This window comes from Budorcas taxicolor, chromosome 3 (genome assembly GCF_023091745.1).
Source record: "Budorcas taxicolor isolate Tak-1 chromosome 3, Takin1.1, whole genome shotgun sequence".
NCBI classification, from domain to species: Eukaryota; Metazoa; Chordata; class Mammalia; order Artiodactyla; family Bovidae; genus Budorcas; species Budorcas taxicolor.
Genome location: NC_068912.1, coordinates 16,672,355 through 16,688,832, shown reverse-complemented (window position 1 = coordinate 16,688,832; position 16,478 = coordinate 16,672,355). Strand labels below are relative to the sequence as shown.

At 43.6% G+C, this 16,478-nt stretch overlaps 2 protein-coding genes across 24 annotated transcripts in view; both read left to right on the top strand.

Moving 5' to 3' along the window:
- The window catches only part of UBAP2L (ubiquitin associated protein 2 like), a 44,109-nt gene extending 36,209 nt beyond the window's left edge, over nt 1–7,900 (top strand). For 6 of the 22 annotated variants that reach the window (XM_052637442.1, XM_052637447.1, XM_052637451.1 and 3 more), the window contains 4 exons: nt 4,428–4,495; nt 5,521–5,718; nt 6,129–6,179; nt 7,029–7,683. In XM_052637442.1, the coding sequence (XP_052493402.1) occupies nt 4,428–4,495; nt 5,521–5,718; nt 6,129–6,179; nt 7,029–7,124 (413 nt within the window). In that variant the 3' untranslated portion in view covers nt 7,125–7,683. The other 16 variants (XM_052637456.1, XM_052637454.1, XM_052637448.1 and 13 more) reach the window with 10 other exon arrangements.
- Nucleotides 7,901–8,878: 978 nt separating this feature from the next.
- HAX1 (HCLS1 associated protein X-1) lies at nt 8,879–11,499 on the top strand. 2 transcript variants are annotated; one of them, XM_052637500.1, is made up of 7 exons: nt 8,879–9,013; nt 9,678–9,796; nt 9,976–10,163; nt 10,585–10,636; nt 10,760–10,866; nt 10,996–11,086; nt 11,235–11,499. In XM_052637500.1, the coding sequence occupies exons 1-7, from the start codon at nt 8,961–8,963 to the stop codon at nt 11,318–11,320; spliced, it is 696 nt and encodes a 231-aa protein (XP_052493460.1). In that variant the 5' UTR covers nt 8,879–8,960; the 3' UTR covers nt 11,321–11,499. The 2 variants fall into 2 exon arrangements, with proteins under 2 accessions (XP_052493460.1, XP_052493459.1); XM_052637499.1 differs by having other exon boundaries at nt 9,534–9,796.
- Nucleotides 11,500–16,478: the final 4,979 nt, after the last annotated feature.

Sequence of the window (16,478 nt, the reverse complement as noted above, 5' to 3'; positions counted from 1 at the left end):
GCATGCTGTGGTAGGTTTGGCTGAAATCTCTTTATAGTACAACTTTCCTCATGTGGCCCCTCATTTTATTCCCTATCTAGAGGGCCTAAGATGTGGAAAGAAAGGAGTAGGGCACAAATGCTCGGTAGAGGGAGAGTTGGACCTTTGGGTTCCTTCATTTGTGTGGCTGGTTTTTTCGCAAAGTCCACTGTACAGCTCAGGGCAGGGAGGGAAATACGGGGATCCTCTGAATGGACGCTGACCTAAAGATATTTATCCTATCCTTTGCTCCCATACCTGACACCTACTGTCTGTTTTAGGGGGACAGGAAGTAAGAGGTTTTGAATAAAACTATTCTGTCTACTTTTCTCAGTGCCTTGTAGTTGCGTATGGAGAGTAGGTGGTTGCCATTGCTTGGGGTTGAGGTTGAGGGTTGTTCTTTAAAATTCTTAGTTCAGTTATGGTTTCACAGTGGTTTGGATGGAGCTGCATCTGTGTTATTCACCCTTGTATGGGCTCCACATGGTTAAACTTGTCCAAGGTTTTTTCAATAACTGGGAAGCTGAGCTGAGAAAGAGCGCAGTAGGTCTGGAAACTATCAGTCATGTGGAGCTTTGAACTCTGTTGTATGACTTACAGTGGGTTGAGATTTAAAGAAATCCTGAGATAAGTCACTGAGATTAAATCGTTAATACCCAGACTCCTTGTGGCTAGGGACCCCTCTATCTGAGCAGGTCAGCCCCAGTCCTTGGTAGGGAGGTTTACAAGCTCTTGTCTTGGAGTGGCCCTATTACAGGAATTTAGATTTAGGTCTTAGCTGGACCAGAGTCAAGAATTTTAAGAGGTAGATGATTGGTAATATAAGAAGGTGGCATTACCGGATTTTGGAAATCCCAGCTTTTTCCCTAAGATTTCAGAAACCTATACCCTTTGAGAACCCCCAGTTCCCAACCCCACAAAGGGCTCTTGTCATCCCATTCCTCATCAAGCTCTAAATTCATTTATTTTTATGTATTTGATTCCTTTTAGGAAGAAAATATCCACCCCCTTACAAGCATTTCTGGACGGCAGAGAGCTAATTTGGCCCAAGGCTGGGGGCTGTGTTTTGTGTGTGTGTATAAATTTGCACTGAAGTCTTGTTTCAGAAACCAGACCACTGAGGAGAGAGCCTGCTGAGCTGTGGCCATGGCCTGCGTGGCTTGGGGGAATGAGTTGGTGGATACCTTCTGGGCTTTTGAACTTGCCCTTGCCTCATTTCCCTCTCCCCCATGTGTCTGACCCTGTCTTACCCATTTCGAATTCAAGCGGTGCAGCACCTCCTCCGAAACATCAATGCACACACCTGCTGTTGCTTTTGATTTCTGGAAGGCATGTAGTTTCAACTTGTAACAAAATATTTGTAGTCTTCAATAAACTGTGGTATTTCTTTAGCTAACTCTGGCGTTCTTTCCGTGCATGTCTTTCTGGACACTAGGAGCCAATGTTGTGCTATGGGTGGAGGGTGGCCTTTTCAGTCAAACCCCAGCATAGTCAAAGAACCATTAACTTTTCAGTATGGTGAATCTATTAAGGTGGGGGAGGGGAAGTGGACTCAGTCCTCAGCCTGTTGATTAGTTGGTAAAGAAAGCTATTTGTAGAAAATTCCCCAACCTCCATGCTGCTTATAGCTCTTCACTTTACAGTTTAGATTGTCCCCTTGTCTCTGACATAAGCAGAGAGGAAAGGACAGAAAAGTTAGTGTCATGTCATTGTGAAAGGCTAAAGAGATGGTGTTCAGAACTGTTGTTATGAAAGTATCTTCCAGGTTTAGTACCCACATCTGCTTCCCAGAGGCCACATGGCTGGCTGAGATCTGATGAAGTCTTGCGTGACCAGCTAGTTGATGACTCGGGCTATGGAAGCTCTTCTAGCCTGGAACATTGTTCTTAGAGTCCCTTGATGGCTTTTTAGGGATTGTGGATTATTAGTCAATTCGCACTTGTTGGGTTACGGAAATTCTCATCCCCTCTTAATGCCCTTCATTCAGAGAGTTAACTTGGACAGTGAGAACTCCGTCCTTGGTTAATTGGAAACCCAGATATTTGACCACCTTTGTATTTGTTCCCAGCTCTCTGAAGTAATTTTGTCTTTTGAGTGTGCCCAGCTTTTTCAGGGGTTGCCAGGCTGGGAGAGGTTTCTTCTTGTTTCTCCTCCCCGCCATCCACATTGTGTTTGTATGATCATCACTGCTTGGGAGTGTGGATTAACCAGGGGATGTTGACTGTTGGAAGGAAAGCAAAACTGTAGTCTGAGATTTCTAATTGATGAACAGTAGGTAGGGAAATGAATGCCTATTTTCTAGGGTCTCAAATGCTTACACTGAGGCCATTTAGGGCTACTACACTCTTATTTTTTTCTGCATCTCCAGTTGTTTGAACCAGTAGCCCAATCAAGGCTTCTAGACTAGAAGCTGTTTTTGAGCCAGTCCAGCCTCTAGAAAGAATGAGACCAGTTAAGTGCACATTGGAACTAAATTCCTTCCTACCACTAGACTTGAGAACAGCGATTTCTCCCATTCTGTACGGGATGACCAAGGGGTGTTGGCAAGCTGTTTGAAGCTTCACTGTAAAGGTCATTGTCTCTTCTGGTTTCCTGTCCATTACACCTTACTCTGAACCCTTCCACACAGACCTCCTTGTTAGCTTAGCTTTTTCCATAAATGAGCTCCTGTTCTTAAAGTTATGCCTGTTAGCAGTGATTTGCCAAATGGGCACCTGAAAGCTGAAAAAGGAAGGGGAGAAAACTACCTGATTAGTTCCTGCTTTGTCCCCTTTTACTCCAGTGCCATTAAACTGTACAGTTGATACTTTGAAGATGGGAAAGTATTTTCTCATGCTTGGTTTCTGTTGCTGTTTAGTTGCTAAGTCGTGTCTGACTCTTTTGCGACCCCACGGACTGTAGCCCGTCAGGCTCCTTTGTCCATGGCATTTCCATGGACAGAATACTGGAGTGGGGTGCCATTTCCTCTTCCTGGGTATCTTCCCGACCCAGGGACTAAACCGGCATCTCCTGCATTGGCAGGCAGGTTCTTTATCACTGAGCCATTAGTGGCTCTAATTCGTTTATTTTCCTAGTTTGTGTTTGTTCTTCCCTGAAACTGGACTTACGGGAGGGTTTTCCAGGGTAAACGCCACTTCTTTTGGGAAGATTCTAAAGTGGCTGTCCAAGGTGGGCTTAGCTTTTGAAGGCTGCCTTGGTCTAGGGAGGACTTGGATTTCGGCGTTTGAATGGAGATTGCTATGGAATTGTGGGTAAATGGAGGATTCCTCACTTGTGACTCCCATCAGTGTGTGTGTGTGCGCGTGCGTGGGCGTGACTCCGTCAGTTTAGTTCTAAAAAACTCATCAAAGTGCTCCTAACAGCAGAGGAAAATCCAAAGACCCAGCCTGAAGCACAGTTTTTCTGAAGTCTCATTTTATCTCACTTTCTGAGATTTAACAGATATTTAGAAAACAAGCTTTAAATTCCTGGTAAAATTTCAGTTACTTTTTTCTTCAATATTTGCATACAGTTTCGCTAGTAAGATGCTGGGTTATTTTACCTGATGGCTTTTTTTCCTGTTCTTACTGCCACCATAGCCTGGGAGGTACAGTATGTGTATTTCAGTTTAAGGAGTACAGATTAAAATGGGGAATTGTACTGTTGTGGTTTCCATAAAATCATAATGGTGGTAGGGAGTTTTTCAATAGGAAATAAAAAAGTTGCTGGAGTATGGATTAGAGCTTTTACCCCATGGAAAAGCTGAAATTGTAAACTAGAATGACAGTTGGATTTTGTGTTCCGCCTAGGCTATAAGAGCCTAACCCTGTCTACCCTCTCTCCTCTCCATACTTAAGCTTAAATTGAGTAAATGGAAATTTGCTCTTTAAATCATAAGTATGTAGCCTGGTAGTACCAAGACAATAGGGAAGCTGGACCAAGTAAACTGAGGCTCTGAGAATGAAAGTGCTTTTGGGGGTTGAACTGAACTGCTCCTTTAGTACTTTCCTTATGCTGTGGAGGCATGAATTTTGAGCCCACTTAGCAGCAAGACTGCAGAACTGAGTGGAGTTTGGGCTGACAGATTTGAAAAGGACGTGAAAAGTTTAATACAGTCCTGTTGGGCTTTGGCACAGAGAGTTTTGAAAGCCATAGGCTAGTGAAGGTTGGCTATATTCCCTGGTGCTCCCAAAAACACCACAGCTCACTCTGACATAAACGATATACATCGGGAAAGGGCAAGAGAACTCCTTAGGGAACCTTTTCGTGTCATGAGCTCTTACTCCTCAGGACTGACATGAAGTTGGAAAAACAGACCAAAATTCCCTTGCATTGCTATCGCTAGAAAAGCCACATACATCATCATTTCCCAGGGATGGGGCCAGGCAGTTAGCTGAGCTAATCCTCCTGTCTGTTTCCTCCTCCCCCAGGTGTGTCAGTCACCTCCAGTAATACAGGCGTGCCAGATATCTCGGGTTCTGTGTACTCCAAAACCCAGGTAGGTGCCTGGCTCTGGATAGAACTGGAAAGAGATGGACATCGAGGAGGTGGAGTTGCAGGGATTTCCCTGGCTGTCCGGTGGTTAGGACTTGGCACTTTCCTTGCCATGGGCCTGGGTTCAATCCCTGGCAGGGGAACTAAAATCCCACAAGCCATATGGCCAAAGGGCGGGAAAATACAGTGAACAAGAACAGTCCTCTTAAGAGAGGTATCAGGAAACCCATTCTACTAGAAAGTGAGTGAGTTCTTGAAGTTTAAAGTTAGCCCTCTTGGAAAAAAACAAGAAAAATGTTACAGGAAGGTGAAGTGTGGTAAATTGTTGTGATGTCATGTCGTTTACTGCAAGTTTTCCTGGCCCTTTACTTACTCCCAACCTTTTCATAAGTTTCTCAGAGACTAGATACAGAATGAAAGGAAACTAGTCTTGCCATTCTTTGTAAGTCTGTAACAGAGTGGGAAAGGATACAACACAGCCCAGTAATGAAACCGAGGCATCCAGATTATGCACAGATTAGTATTGTGTTGCTCCCACACGCACACACCATAAAGAATTAAAAGTTCCAGGTAAAGTGTTAGGAGTTGTGGTGGAGTGCTTCATAACCAAGACCATTAACACTCAAGATACCTCAGTGTGTATTCATTTTCTTTTTAATATCCAACAAGTTCTAATTTTTACCCAACTCCAGAGGTTGTGCTAATAGTAGTCAACATATTTCACTGTGTTCATGAATGATGTTAGATTTCACAAAGTGATTTCACATCTGTCCTCTTACTTGGTCCTTACAACTGAGGGGTTAATAGCATCCCTGATTCATGTAAGAGAAAACAGGCTGAGAGACTTTTCCAGGATCACACAGCTATTAAAAGACCGAACTGAGGCTGAGACCTGACTATCTGACTTCAGGTGCAGCTTTCCTCTGTGACACCATGCTGCTCTCTCAGGGTGGGGGATCTTAGGTTCAGAAATTCCAAGGAAGAGTTTGCTGATCCTTTTACTCTCTCTCCTCCTATTCTCCTGGATAGCAGTCCTTTGAGAAACAAGGTTTTCATTCCGGTACTCCTGCTGCCTCCTTCAACTTGCCTTCAGCCCTAGGAAGTGGGGGGCCCATCAATCCGGCCACAGCTGCTGCCTACCCACCTGCCCCCTTTATGCACATCCTGACTCCCCATCAGCAGCCGCACTCCCAGATCCTTCACCATCACCTGCAGCAGGATGGCCAGGTAATAGCCCTTCCCCCTCTTTCCTTTCCCTTCCTCTTCCTTCCTATCCCTAAAACTACCTCCCCTTTCCTTTTCTTACCCTTCCTCACCGCCACCTTCACCCCGCCCTCCCCAGCGCCAGCCATGGGCACACAGCACATACAGACACAGCGCACATAACACGAGTGGCCGGCAAAGGGTGCGTCAGAGGAGGGCCAGACGGCAGCCTCACCCCCGATGCCGTTGGCGCCTCTCTCCGCCACCTCTTCCCATAGCACAGTTGCCCTCATCCCATCAGGCCTGGCTCACGCCTCCCTCTTAACCTCCCCAGCCTTCCCCCTTCCCTGACAGTACAGCTTTCCCTTCTAATGGTGGAGTTCTATTGTCAAAGTTTGTCCCTTTATTTTCCATATATCCTGGTTCTGCCTCAGCTACCATATTTGCAGATGATTCTCTGTTGCCAGCGCCAGCAGGAGGAGCAGGTAATGAAACTGAATGATGATATGCTTGAACCCACTCCTTTTCAGTCCCCATTTCACCTCCACAGTCTCAGGGAACTTGAAGAGAAGAGATTGCACAGTCACAAGTCGGGATACACAAACACAAACACCTTGCTGAGCTCTCTGGCCTCCCATTCCTCTCTTGTCCTCCCCTCCTCAATGCTCTCTTTTTCTTTCTACCCTTCCCTGACTTTTGAAACACTTGGTTACTGGAATGGAAAGGATTCTTGGAACAGCATCTGGAGCCTGGGGCCTCAGACTCTCTTATCTTCCCTGAAATAGGCTCGCAGATGTGAAGGGTGATAGGGCTGGGGAGCCCTGGGGTGGTGCAAGTGACCTCTCCCCCTTCCTCATAGGTGGTTTGAGAAGCTAGAGTAAGGACTTCCTTGCTCTCAACTACAGATACCAAAATTGAGGCATTTATAGGGATCAAGGAAAGTGAAATCACCTTGTGATTACCCATCTCCAAGAGGCCATAATTCTCTCTAGAGAGTAGCCTTCTGGAACAGGAGAGGATGGGTTTGAGGGTGGGGGGAGGTGGAATTGAAAATGAGTAGAACTGATTCACTATCTTGTCTCCAAAAGTATCCTGCACTCTTTTCATCTTTCCCTTATTTAAAGTTTATAGCTGCTTTTTTATTTGTCAGAGGTGCTCTTAACTGCCATATAAACCAAATTTCTGACGGTTGAGAAGCAAGCTTCAGAGTAGTTTCTAAGCCAGGGGAATGGGAGAGTAAAACAATTTCTAAATCTCCACTTGAAGATGTCATAAGTTTGTCCCACTAACTCGACATCTTTTTCCTCCCCATTCACCCTCCCATTCCCCTGCAGACGGGCAGCGGGCAACGTAGCCAGACCAGCTCCATCCCGCAGAAGCCCCAGACCAACAAGTCTGCCTACAACAGCTACAGCTGGGGGGCCAACTGAGGCCCCGATCCTCTTCTCCCGGTCCCATCTTCTGAGAGGGCTTCTCAGCCTGGCAACTATGGAAACAGCATCAAAGAGAGAAAAGAATGTGGGGGGCTTCCGCTACTCCCCACCCCCAGCGGCCCACCCCATGCCTCAGCTTCATGTCTGTCCCATTCCCATACCATCCCCACTCTGTTGTATGTATTATAGGATTTGTATTTTCTCCTTTTTTTTTTTCTTCCTTTCCTCTCTTCCTCCTCCCTTGCATTCAAGATTATGAAACTTTGCTGTGGGCCCTGCCCTCTCTTCTCCTCCTCCTGTTCACCCTGGTGGTGTGTGGGTGAGGTGGGGAGGGGGGACCCCCAAATATATATCAGCCCAACAGCCCTAAGTCTCCTCCTTTATTATTAGGAAACAAAACAACAACAAAAAATGGCGTCATGAATATGAACAGCATTGTCAGATGAATTAGTTGAAGTGGTTTTTTTTTTTTGTACTGTGTCCTCAAATTTAATGGATTAATGTGTCTTGTATATATAAAAAGAAAACCTCTACCTTCAGCCTCTGCCCATTCTTGCTCCGTCTAGGATGTCCTCAGTCTCGTCGATGACCAGCTTGGTGAATAAATATTACTGTACCAACTGGGCCTTCTCTAGCAGGCCCCGAAGGCGGTGGAATAAAAACGAAATCTTCGCCCTTTAAGAACTCCTCTGACCTTAATGTGCTGCCCTTGAGGGGATTCCCTCGCCCTCCCTCAAAAATTTCACAGTGGTGCCTGTAAAGAATCATTGCAAATGTTCATTTCCGTCATCTGTAGCAGATTGTAGGCAGTCAAGGGAGTGGGATAGCTGATACTGGGTGGAAAGGGAGAGGATTAACCAAGAACTGAAAGAAATCGCTTTGTATCGATAGAATCAAAGTTTAATTTAGATGGGTCCGTGCAAATGAACTGGAAAGAAATGAGTGCGAAATATGCACTGTTGGCTAGCGAAACTGAAGCAGTAGATCTTGCTGTTTGAGTGTTTTCATTTCACATAGCTAATATACACACCCTTGAAGAGGAGGAGGCTGGAGCAAGGCCAGGTTTGGGAAGGTGGTGGGGGCACAGAGAGGGGGAGAGGCTTTGAAAGTCACTGATAGGCAAAAGGGGACACTTACAGCTCCAAATTCTTCCTTCCCAAAACTTGACTAGATTTCCCTTGCGCTCTCACCAAGTCTATTCTGATGGTTGCAGAGCCTACCTTGGCAAACTACTTAACAGCTGGAGAGATGAAGTTAAATCCATGCATTCCTGTGTCTTTTACTCTGGGGATGTCATTATTAAAGTAGAAGGAGCTTGATACATTTTGTCCATTCCTCTAATACTAGACTTAAGTCAGGCGAGAAACAAACTGGATGAAAGAAGGGAGCGGGTGGGTTTAAGGCAGAACACTGGTCCGTGGGTGTGGTGAGTCTGCAATGAGGAAGGGTCTGGGTCCGGTTAATTTATGTGGGTGGAGTGCCCTCTGGCTGCTGTCTCCAGTGCCATCAAGCGTCAAACCCTCGAAACCCTATTGGAGTGGGTTGGTCGGCCTAAAGAATTGGCTTAGAGGGCAAGTGTTCGTTGGGAAATAAAAATTCAGTACGCCTGCTCCTTTCACAGGAAGCAGGTGGGGGCAAAAGTGAAAGCCTTTAGAATTTGATAGGATCGCCCGCCCCGCCCCTCAGCGACGTCCGGCTTACGGTTGTTTTACGACAGTGTGCGATCGCATGCTTGCTTTCCGGTAGCGTGGTCTGACGCTTCGCTCAATTTCCGACAGCGTAGCTCTCGCTGCTACCCGTGTGGGCTTCAAAGGTTCGAGTCCCACTACGGGAATGAGCCTTTTTGACCTCTTTCGGGGCTTTTTCGGCTTTTCTGGACCTCGGAGGTGAGAGCGGGTTCCGGCCAGACACGGAGGGGCGGGAGTACTCTGAGGGGAGCTTGACCCTGGACACCCTATTTTTGGAAAAACATCCTTTTCTACCCTCCTAAAACTCCTGCGGGAAAAAAAGGTCAACACTGAACACTCACCCCACGACAGTAACCAGGGCGGTCGCTAAGAGAAGAAACAGCCGCTTAAGCCTTTCTCCAATCTAGGGTGATGCAACAGGGGACCGGGTGGGGAAGACAATGGGCTCTGGAGTCCAGGACAAGTGAGCAAGACCTTGGGGGAGGGCAGGGGCTGGGAAACACTTAAGAAAAGCCACAGGGAAGCGCTGGGGACGGGGCGGGGTGGGGCGGGGCCCCAGGTGAGGACTGACGTTGATGAAGCAAAACAAACCCGATGGCCAGTCCTCTACCCTCACTCCAGGCTCTCAGATCCCAACTCTTGTCCTACTCGTCGAGTCTTAGCTGATGTTATGGCTTAAGTGCTGAAATTTTGGTGGCTAATCTGCCTCCACCCCTAGCCACAGAGATCCCTTTTTTGGAGGAATGACTCGCGATGAAGACGAAGATGATGAGGAAGAGGAAGAGGAAGGAGTCACGTGGGGCCGTGGGAACTCGAGGTTTGAGGGTTCCCAGCCCCCTGAGGAATTTAGCTTTGGCTTCAGCTTCAGCCCAGGAGGAGGAATGCGTTTCCACGATAACTTCGGCTTTGATGACCTAGTACGGGATTTCAACAACATCTTCAGCGAGATGGGGGCCTGGACCTTGCCTTCCCGCCCTCCTGGTGTGTGGATGCTCCTGGGGAAGAACCTGTGGTTTCTACTGGGTCGGTGGGTGAAAAAAAAGACTTGCAGAGAGTAGTTGGGGGTGTTGGGAAGTGTGAGAAAGCTGATGATTTCAAGGAGATTTAAAAGAGCCCAAGTCCTTTCCTACTCCCAGCATCCACCTGCCACCTTTCTGCAGAACTTCCAGGTCCTGAGTCAGAGACACCTGGTGAGAGACGGCAGGAAGGACAGACGCTTCGGGACTCAATGCTTAAGTATCCAGATAGTCACCAGCCCAAGATCTTTGGTGGGGGCTTGGAGAGTGATGCAAGATCTGAATCCCCCAAACCAGCACCAGACTGGGGCCCCCAGAGACCTTTTCATAGGGTGAGTACATCTGGGCCTGAAGTGGGAGCTGTGGAGAAGACTGCAAAGACTGGAAACCTTGCTGGAATCTAACAGACCTGGGTTGTATTTGTCTGTTTTCTATATTAAGCTTTGTGTAGGATTTTCTTTGGGAGGAAATGGGAGTTCTGCTTTTTGTTAAAAATTACTGTAGACGATGCTTGGAGAAAGCAGAAATGTTTGAAGGAGGACAGAAAAGTGTCAGTTCAGGAATGCTTTTTTGGTAGAGAAATACGTGAATCAGGTAGGAAGGAGGAGGAGTGAGTAAAGAAAGCCATCCTGCTGGGATCATTTCTCCTGAAAAAAAAAAGTAGTTTTGGAACTTGGAAATAGTTTGGGTTCTGGGGCCCCTCAAATTTCAGATTGAAAGGTGTCATTTGACCCATTTTGGCTTCTTCTACAGTTCGATGATACGTGGTCTGTGACCCCCCACTCTAGAGCCAGAGAAGACAATGGTAAGTCTGGAGGGAGAGGACATTTACCAGCCCTTTGGTGTCCCTCCCTGAAATTTCTGTCTGCCACATTTGTCCCCTTCTTCGCTTTGGACTCTTTCTTGTTTCCTTTCTGTGCCCTTCTAGATCTTGATTCCCAGGTTTCTCAGGAGGGTCTTGGCCCAGTTCTGCAGCCCCAACCCAAATCCTATTTCAAGAGTGTCTCTGTGACCAAGATCACTAAACCAGATGGGGTGAGTTGGGAGAGACGGGTAAAGGCAGCTGTGACCAGAGAATGTTCTGGAAAGGGGGACTATGTAAAGAAACAAGTGAACCCACCTTTAGTGATGTTAGGGATATGGTGGGGGGACTTCTTCTTGTAGACTATAGAGGAGCGCCGGACTGTGGTGGACAGTGAGGGCCGGAAAGAGACCACAGTAACCCATCAAGAGGCAGGCGGCAGTCCTAGAGATGGTAAGTGAAGAGTATAAATCAAAGGGATCCATCTCTTAGTTCCACGGGAAAGGGAAACCGTTGCTCTCCTACCATTAAACATTGCTGCCCTCCTTTGCCTCTTTCCAATCTCCTTCATTTAGCCTGTGTGTATCACTCTTTCCCTTAGGTCCAGAATCACCAACACCTCCATCCTTGGATGATTCCTTTTCCATCCTGGATTTGTTCCTAGGACGTTGGTTCCGGTCCCGGTAGCCTTGCTAATTAATCACAGAGGCCTTTAGATTCTTTCCACCTCCCACCCTTTGCTTGGTATTAATGGGCTTAGTTGTCTTCCTGCCACCTCAGGACCTTGGGTGTGTGGAACAGTGAATTGAAGGTCTGTCAGTGTGTCAGTCACCCAAACTGACCAATAAAACCTTTATTTATGCTAATTCTTTGGTCTTGGTTTTGTCGTGGCTATTCCACTTTCTCACAGTATCCAGGGCTTCCCAAATTGACTTGGCCCACAAAAGATTATCTCTTTGCTTTACTTGCAAAACTGATTCTGATAAGCAAGGACCAGGTACCTTTAGGAAATGATTTTCCTTATTAATAGGTAACTAGTGATAGTTCCAGGGAAATTCCCACATGCAGATGCATCAGGTTTTAAAAAACGATGTATGTAAGCGTAGGGGAAAAAATGCTTCCCTGTGTGTGAAATTACTGTGATTGGATGGTTCAGAGAAAATAAACTAGCAAAGCATTATTAGTCATTTTAACAAGTGGTACTGGAAAAGCTGGACAGCTGCATACAAAACAAGTAGATTAGAACTTTCCATTACATCAGATAGAAAAATAAAAAGATGTAAATGTAAGACATGGAGCCATAAGACTTCTAGAAGAGAACACAGGCAAAACATTCTCTGACATAAATTGTAGCAATATTTTCTTGGATTAGTCTCCCGAGGCAAAAAAAAGCAAGAATAAATGGAGCCTAATTAAACTTAAAAGCTTTTGCACAGCAAAAGAAACCAATAGAACAAGAAGACAACCTATGGAATGAGAGAAAGTACTTGCAGGTTATATGACTGACAAGGGGTTAGTAACTAAAATGTATGAAGAGCTCATAGAACTCATAAAAAAATCCAGTCAGGATTTCCCCGGTGGTCCAGTGGTTAAGACTTCATGCTCCTGATGCATGGGGCATTGGTTTGACCCCTAGTTGGGGAACTAAGATTCTACATGCTATGTGCCCCATCCTCCTGCAAAAAAAAAAAAAAAAAAAATCACATCAAAAATGGACAGAAGACATGAACAGATATTTTTCCAAAGAGGACATGTGGATGGCTAACAGACACATGAAAAGATGCTTAACATAGCTAATTATTAGGGGCTTTCCTGGTAGCTCAGCTGGTAAAGAATCCACCTGCAATATGGGAGACCCCACTTTAATTCCTTGGGAAGATCTGATGCAGAAGGGATAGGCTACCAACTCCAGTATCTTGGCCTGGAGAATTCCATGGACTATAGCCCGTGGGGTCACAAAGAGTCGGACATTATTAGACTCTTTAGCTAATGATTATAGAAATGAAAATCAAAATCACAATGAGGTATCACTTCACATCTGTCCGAATGACTCATTAAGAAGTCTACAAATAAGTGTTTGAGAGGATGGTGTTGGAGAAGACTCTTGAGAGTCCCTTGGACTGCAAGGAGATCCAACCAGTCCATCTTAAAGGAGATCAGTCCTGGGTGTTCTTTGGAAGCACTGATGTTGAAGCTGAAACTCCAATACTTTGGCCACCTCATGCGAAGAGCTGACTCATTGGAAAAGACCCTGATGCTGGGAAAGATTGAGGGCCAGAGAAGGGGACGACAGAGGATGAGATAGTTGGATGGCATCACCAACACAATGGACGTGGGTTTGGGTGAACTCCGGGAGTTGGTGATGGACAGGGAGGCCTCTGTTCTGCGGTTCATGGGGTCGCAAAGAATCGGACATGACTGAGCGAGTGAACCACACTGAGGATGTGGGAAAAAGGGAACTCACACTGTTGATGGGGATGTAAATTGATGAACCCACTATGGAAAACAATATGAAAATTCCTTAAACTAAAAATAGAGCTACCATATGATTCAGCAATTCCATTCCTGGGTATATATCAGGAAAGAATCAAAACAATAATTTGAAAAGGTACGTGCACCCCAATGTTTATAGCAGAAGCATTTACAATAACTAAGACATGGAGGCAACCTAAATGTCCACTGACAATTGGATTAAAATGATGTGTGTGTGTGTGTGTATTTATATATATGCATAGGCTAGGTCACTTCAGTTGTGACCCACTCTGTAATGCTATGGACTGTGGCCCTCCAGGATCCTCTGTCCATGGGATTCTCATATACAATGGAATATTACTTGGGCATAAAAAAAGAACAAAATAATGTCATTTGCAGCAACATGGATGGTCGTAGTGATTATCATACTAAGTGAAGTAAGCCAGGCAGAAGAAGACAAATACCATATGATATTGCTTATGTTTGAAATCCAAAAAAAAGATACAAACGAATTTATATACAAAATAAAAATAAACCCACAGACATAGAAATCACTTATGATTAACAAAGGGGGGATGTGGGAGAGGGATAAATTAGGAGTTTGAGATTAACATACATACACTACTGTATAAAAAGTAGATAACCAAGCACCTACTGTTTAGCACAGGGAACCATACTTTATTTTGTAAAAACCTATAAGGGAAAAGAATCTGAAGAAGATTATACATACATAACTGAACCATTTTGCCGTATACCTGAACTAATACAACATCGTAAAGAACTATACTTCAATAAAAAATTTTTTGTAATGTGTGATTTCTGCAAGGAAGTAAAAAAATCTGTACAAATCTCTCTTTTGTTTTGATGACATTTTAAATTTAATAAGTGACATTTGATAGTTTTAAAATGGTATATATATATGGAATGGAATATTACTCAGCCTTTAAAAAGTAAAATATTAATACTGCTATTTATAGCAATGTGGATATACCCTAGGGAATATTATGTTTAGTGAAATAAGTCAGTGAAAGACAAATACTATATATTACTTATATGTGGAATCTAAAAAATAACACAAAAGAATGTACATAAAAGAGACAGACAGACTCACAGACCTAGAAAACAAACTTATGGTTATCAAAGGGCAGAGGGATGGAAGGAGGACAAATTACGAGTAAGGGATTAACAGATACAAACTACTTGTATAAAACAAAGATTTTTACTGTATAGTACAGGGAATTATACCCATTATCTTATAATAACCTGTAATGGAATATAATCTGCAAAAAGAATTACTTTTCTGTATACCTGAAACTAATATAAGTCAAGTATACTTCAACTTTTTAAAAATTACTGGATATTTTTCTCATTTAAAAAGTTTTTAGTGTTATGGTTTAGAATGGCAGAGCTTACAAATTTACCTCTGTTCCTTCTGGAAACCCCAATAAAATGATAATAAAGGGATTTGGGGGGGCACAGCTTGTGGAATCTTAGTTCCCTGACCAGGAATTGAACCCAGGCCCCCCAGTAGTGAGATGTAGTCCTAACCACTGAACTGCCAGGGAATTCCCTAAAGAGGTTTTTCTAAAGGCATGCATATCACAAGAACACATATCTCAAAACACAAGAGACAGTCCCCAAATTATGATGATTTGACTTACAAATTTTCAATTTCATGGTGGTGCAAAAGTGACATGTGTTCAGTAGAAACTGTACTTCAAATTTTGAGTTTTGGTCTTTTCCAGGCTAGTGATACGTGGTATAGTACACTCTCATGAGGCTAGGTAGCGATAGCATCACAAGGGTAAACGTGCTATTTTTCATTTTCAGTATGGTATCCAATAACATGAGATATTCAACATTTTATTATAAAATAGGCTTTGTGTTAGATGACTGTGGCCAACTGTAGTGTTCTGAGCATGTGTAAGGTCGGCTAGATTAAGCTGTGATTTTCACTAGGTTAAATATATGAAAGGCATGTTCAACTTATGAGTTTATAGCAACAAAACCCCATGGTAAGTTGAGAAAGATCGGTAATTTTGCTTTAATTTTTTTTAAATTTTTATCTTTTTAAAGAATAAAATCAGGACTTCCCTGGTGGTCCAGTGGCTAAGACCCCACGCTCCCAAGGCAGGGGGTCTGGGTTCGATTCTTGGTCAGGGAACTCTATCCCACATGCTGCAACCAAGAGTTTGCATGTTGCAACTAAGGATTCCAAGTGCTGCAACTAAGACCCAGCACAGCAAAATAAATAAATATTTTTAAAAAAATAAAATTCAAATAAATAAATAAATAATAAAATCCACTCAGAATTTATCTCCCTATATGGTATGAATCAGGGGACCAACTTCATTTTTTTACCTTTGGAAAAATATATACAAATATATGTACAAATGTTACAATTTCCAGTCTTTTCTATTAATCTATTTGCCTATCTTTGTGCCCATATCACAGTTTTAAATACTATAGTTGTATTTGGTAGAATATGTCCTCTCGCTTTTTTCCCCCTCACTTTTCTAGTGTATAAGAATGCAATTGCTTTCTCCAATCAGCTTTTTAGAGTGCCACTGTAAACACAAACAGAGCTAGAAGTTACCAGACATCTGTGGACAGCTTTTAAGATGAAGGATGTAGAATCACAAACAGAAGAAGCAACTTGGAAGAAACAAGAGACTATGCAGAAAGATAAAAATTGAGCAAGGAGACAAAACTTTACTATATTGGAAATATGAGATGATATACCCAGAAACCAGAACGAGAAGCTACAAAAGAGGAATATACAAAATAAGACATTTGGGGAGTTAAAAAAAAATGACAGAAATGAAAAAAAAAATGACAGAAATGAAAAACTATTAACAAAAGATTTTGATGATAAAGTTGACCAAGACAGTAGACCAAATAACAGAGATAGAAAATAGGAGGAAACAAGCAAACTAGAATGGTATAACTTATCAATAACTTGAGAAAATATCCCAGAAGGGAAGGATATTACTTTCTAACATAAAAGGACTCACCACATGCTAGATACCAAGGATGAAAATAAACCCACTCCAAGGCACATCATATGAAATTTCAGAACCCTAGAGTTGAAGGAGAATCCAAATAATTTGAGACAGAGAAAAAAATCAGAGGATGAGAAATCACAATATTCTCAAAAACAGCAATACTGGACTTAAAAGACAAGATAACTTAAAATACTGAAGGAAAATTGTTTCCAATCTAAAATTGTATATCCAGTTAAGCTATGAATTAAATATGGCAATATAATAGTCATGCTTAGACATGAAAGAAGTCTAAAAGAGAGGTAGCTATAAAAAGATATTTAATAGTAAAAAACTGATGCTTTCTCACTAACATTAGGAACAAAGCCAGG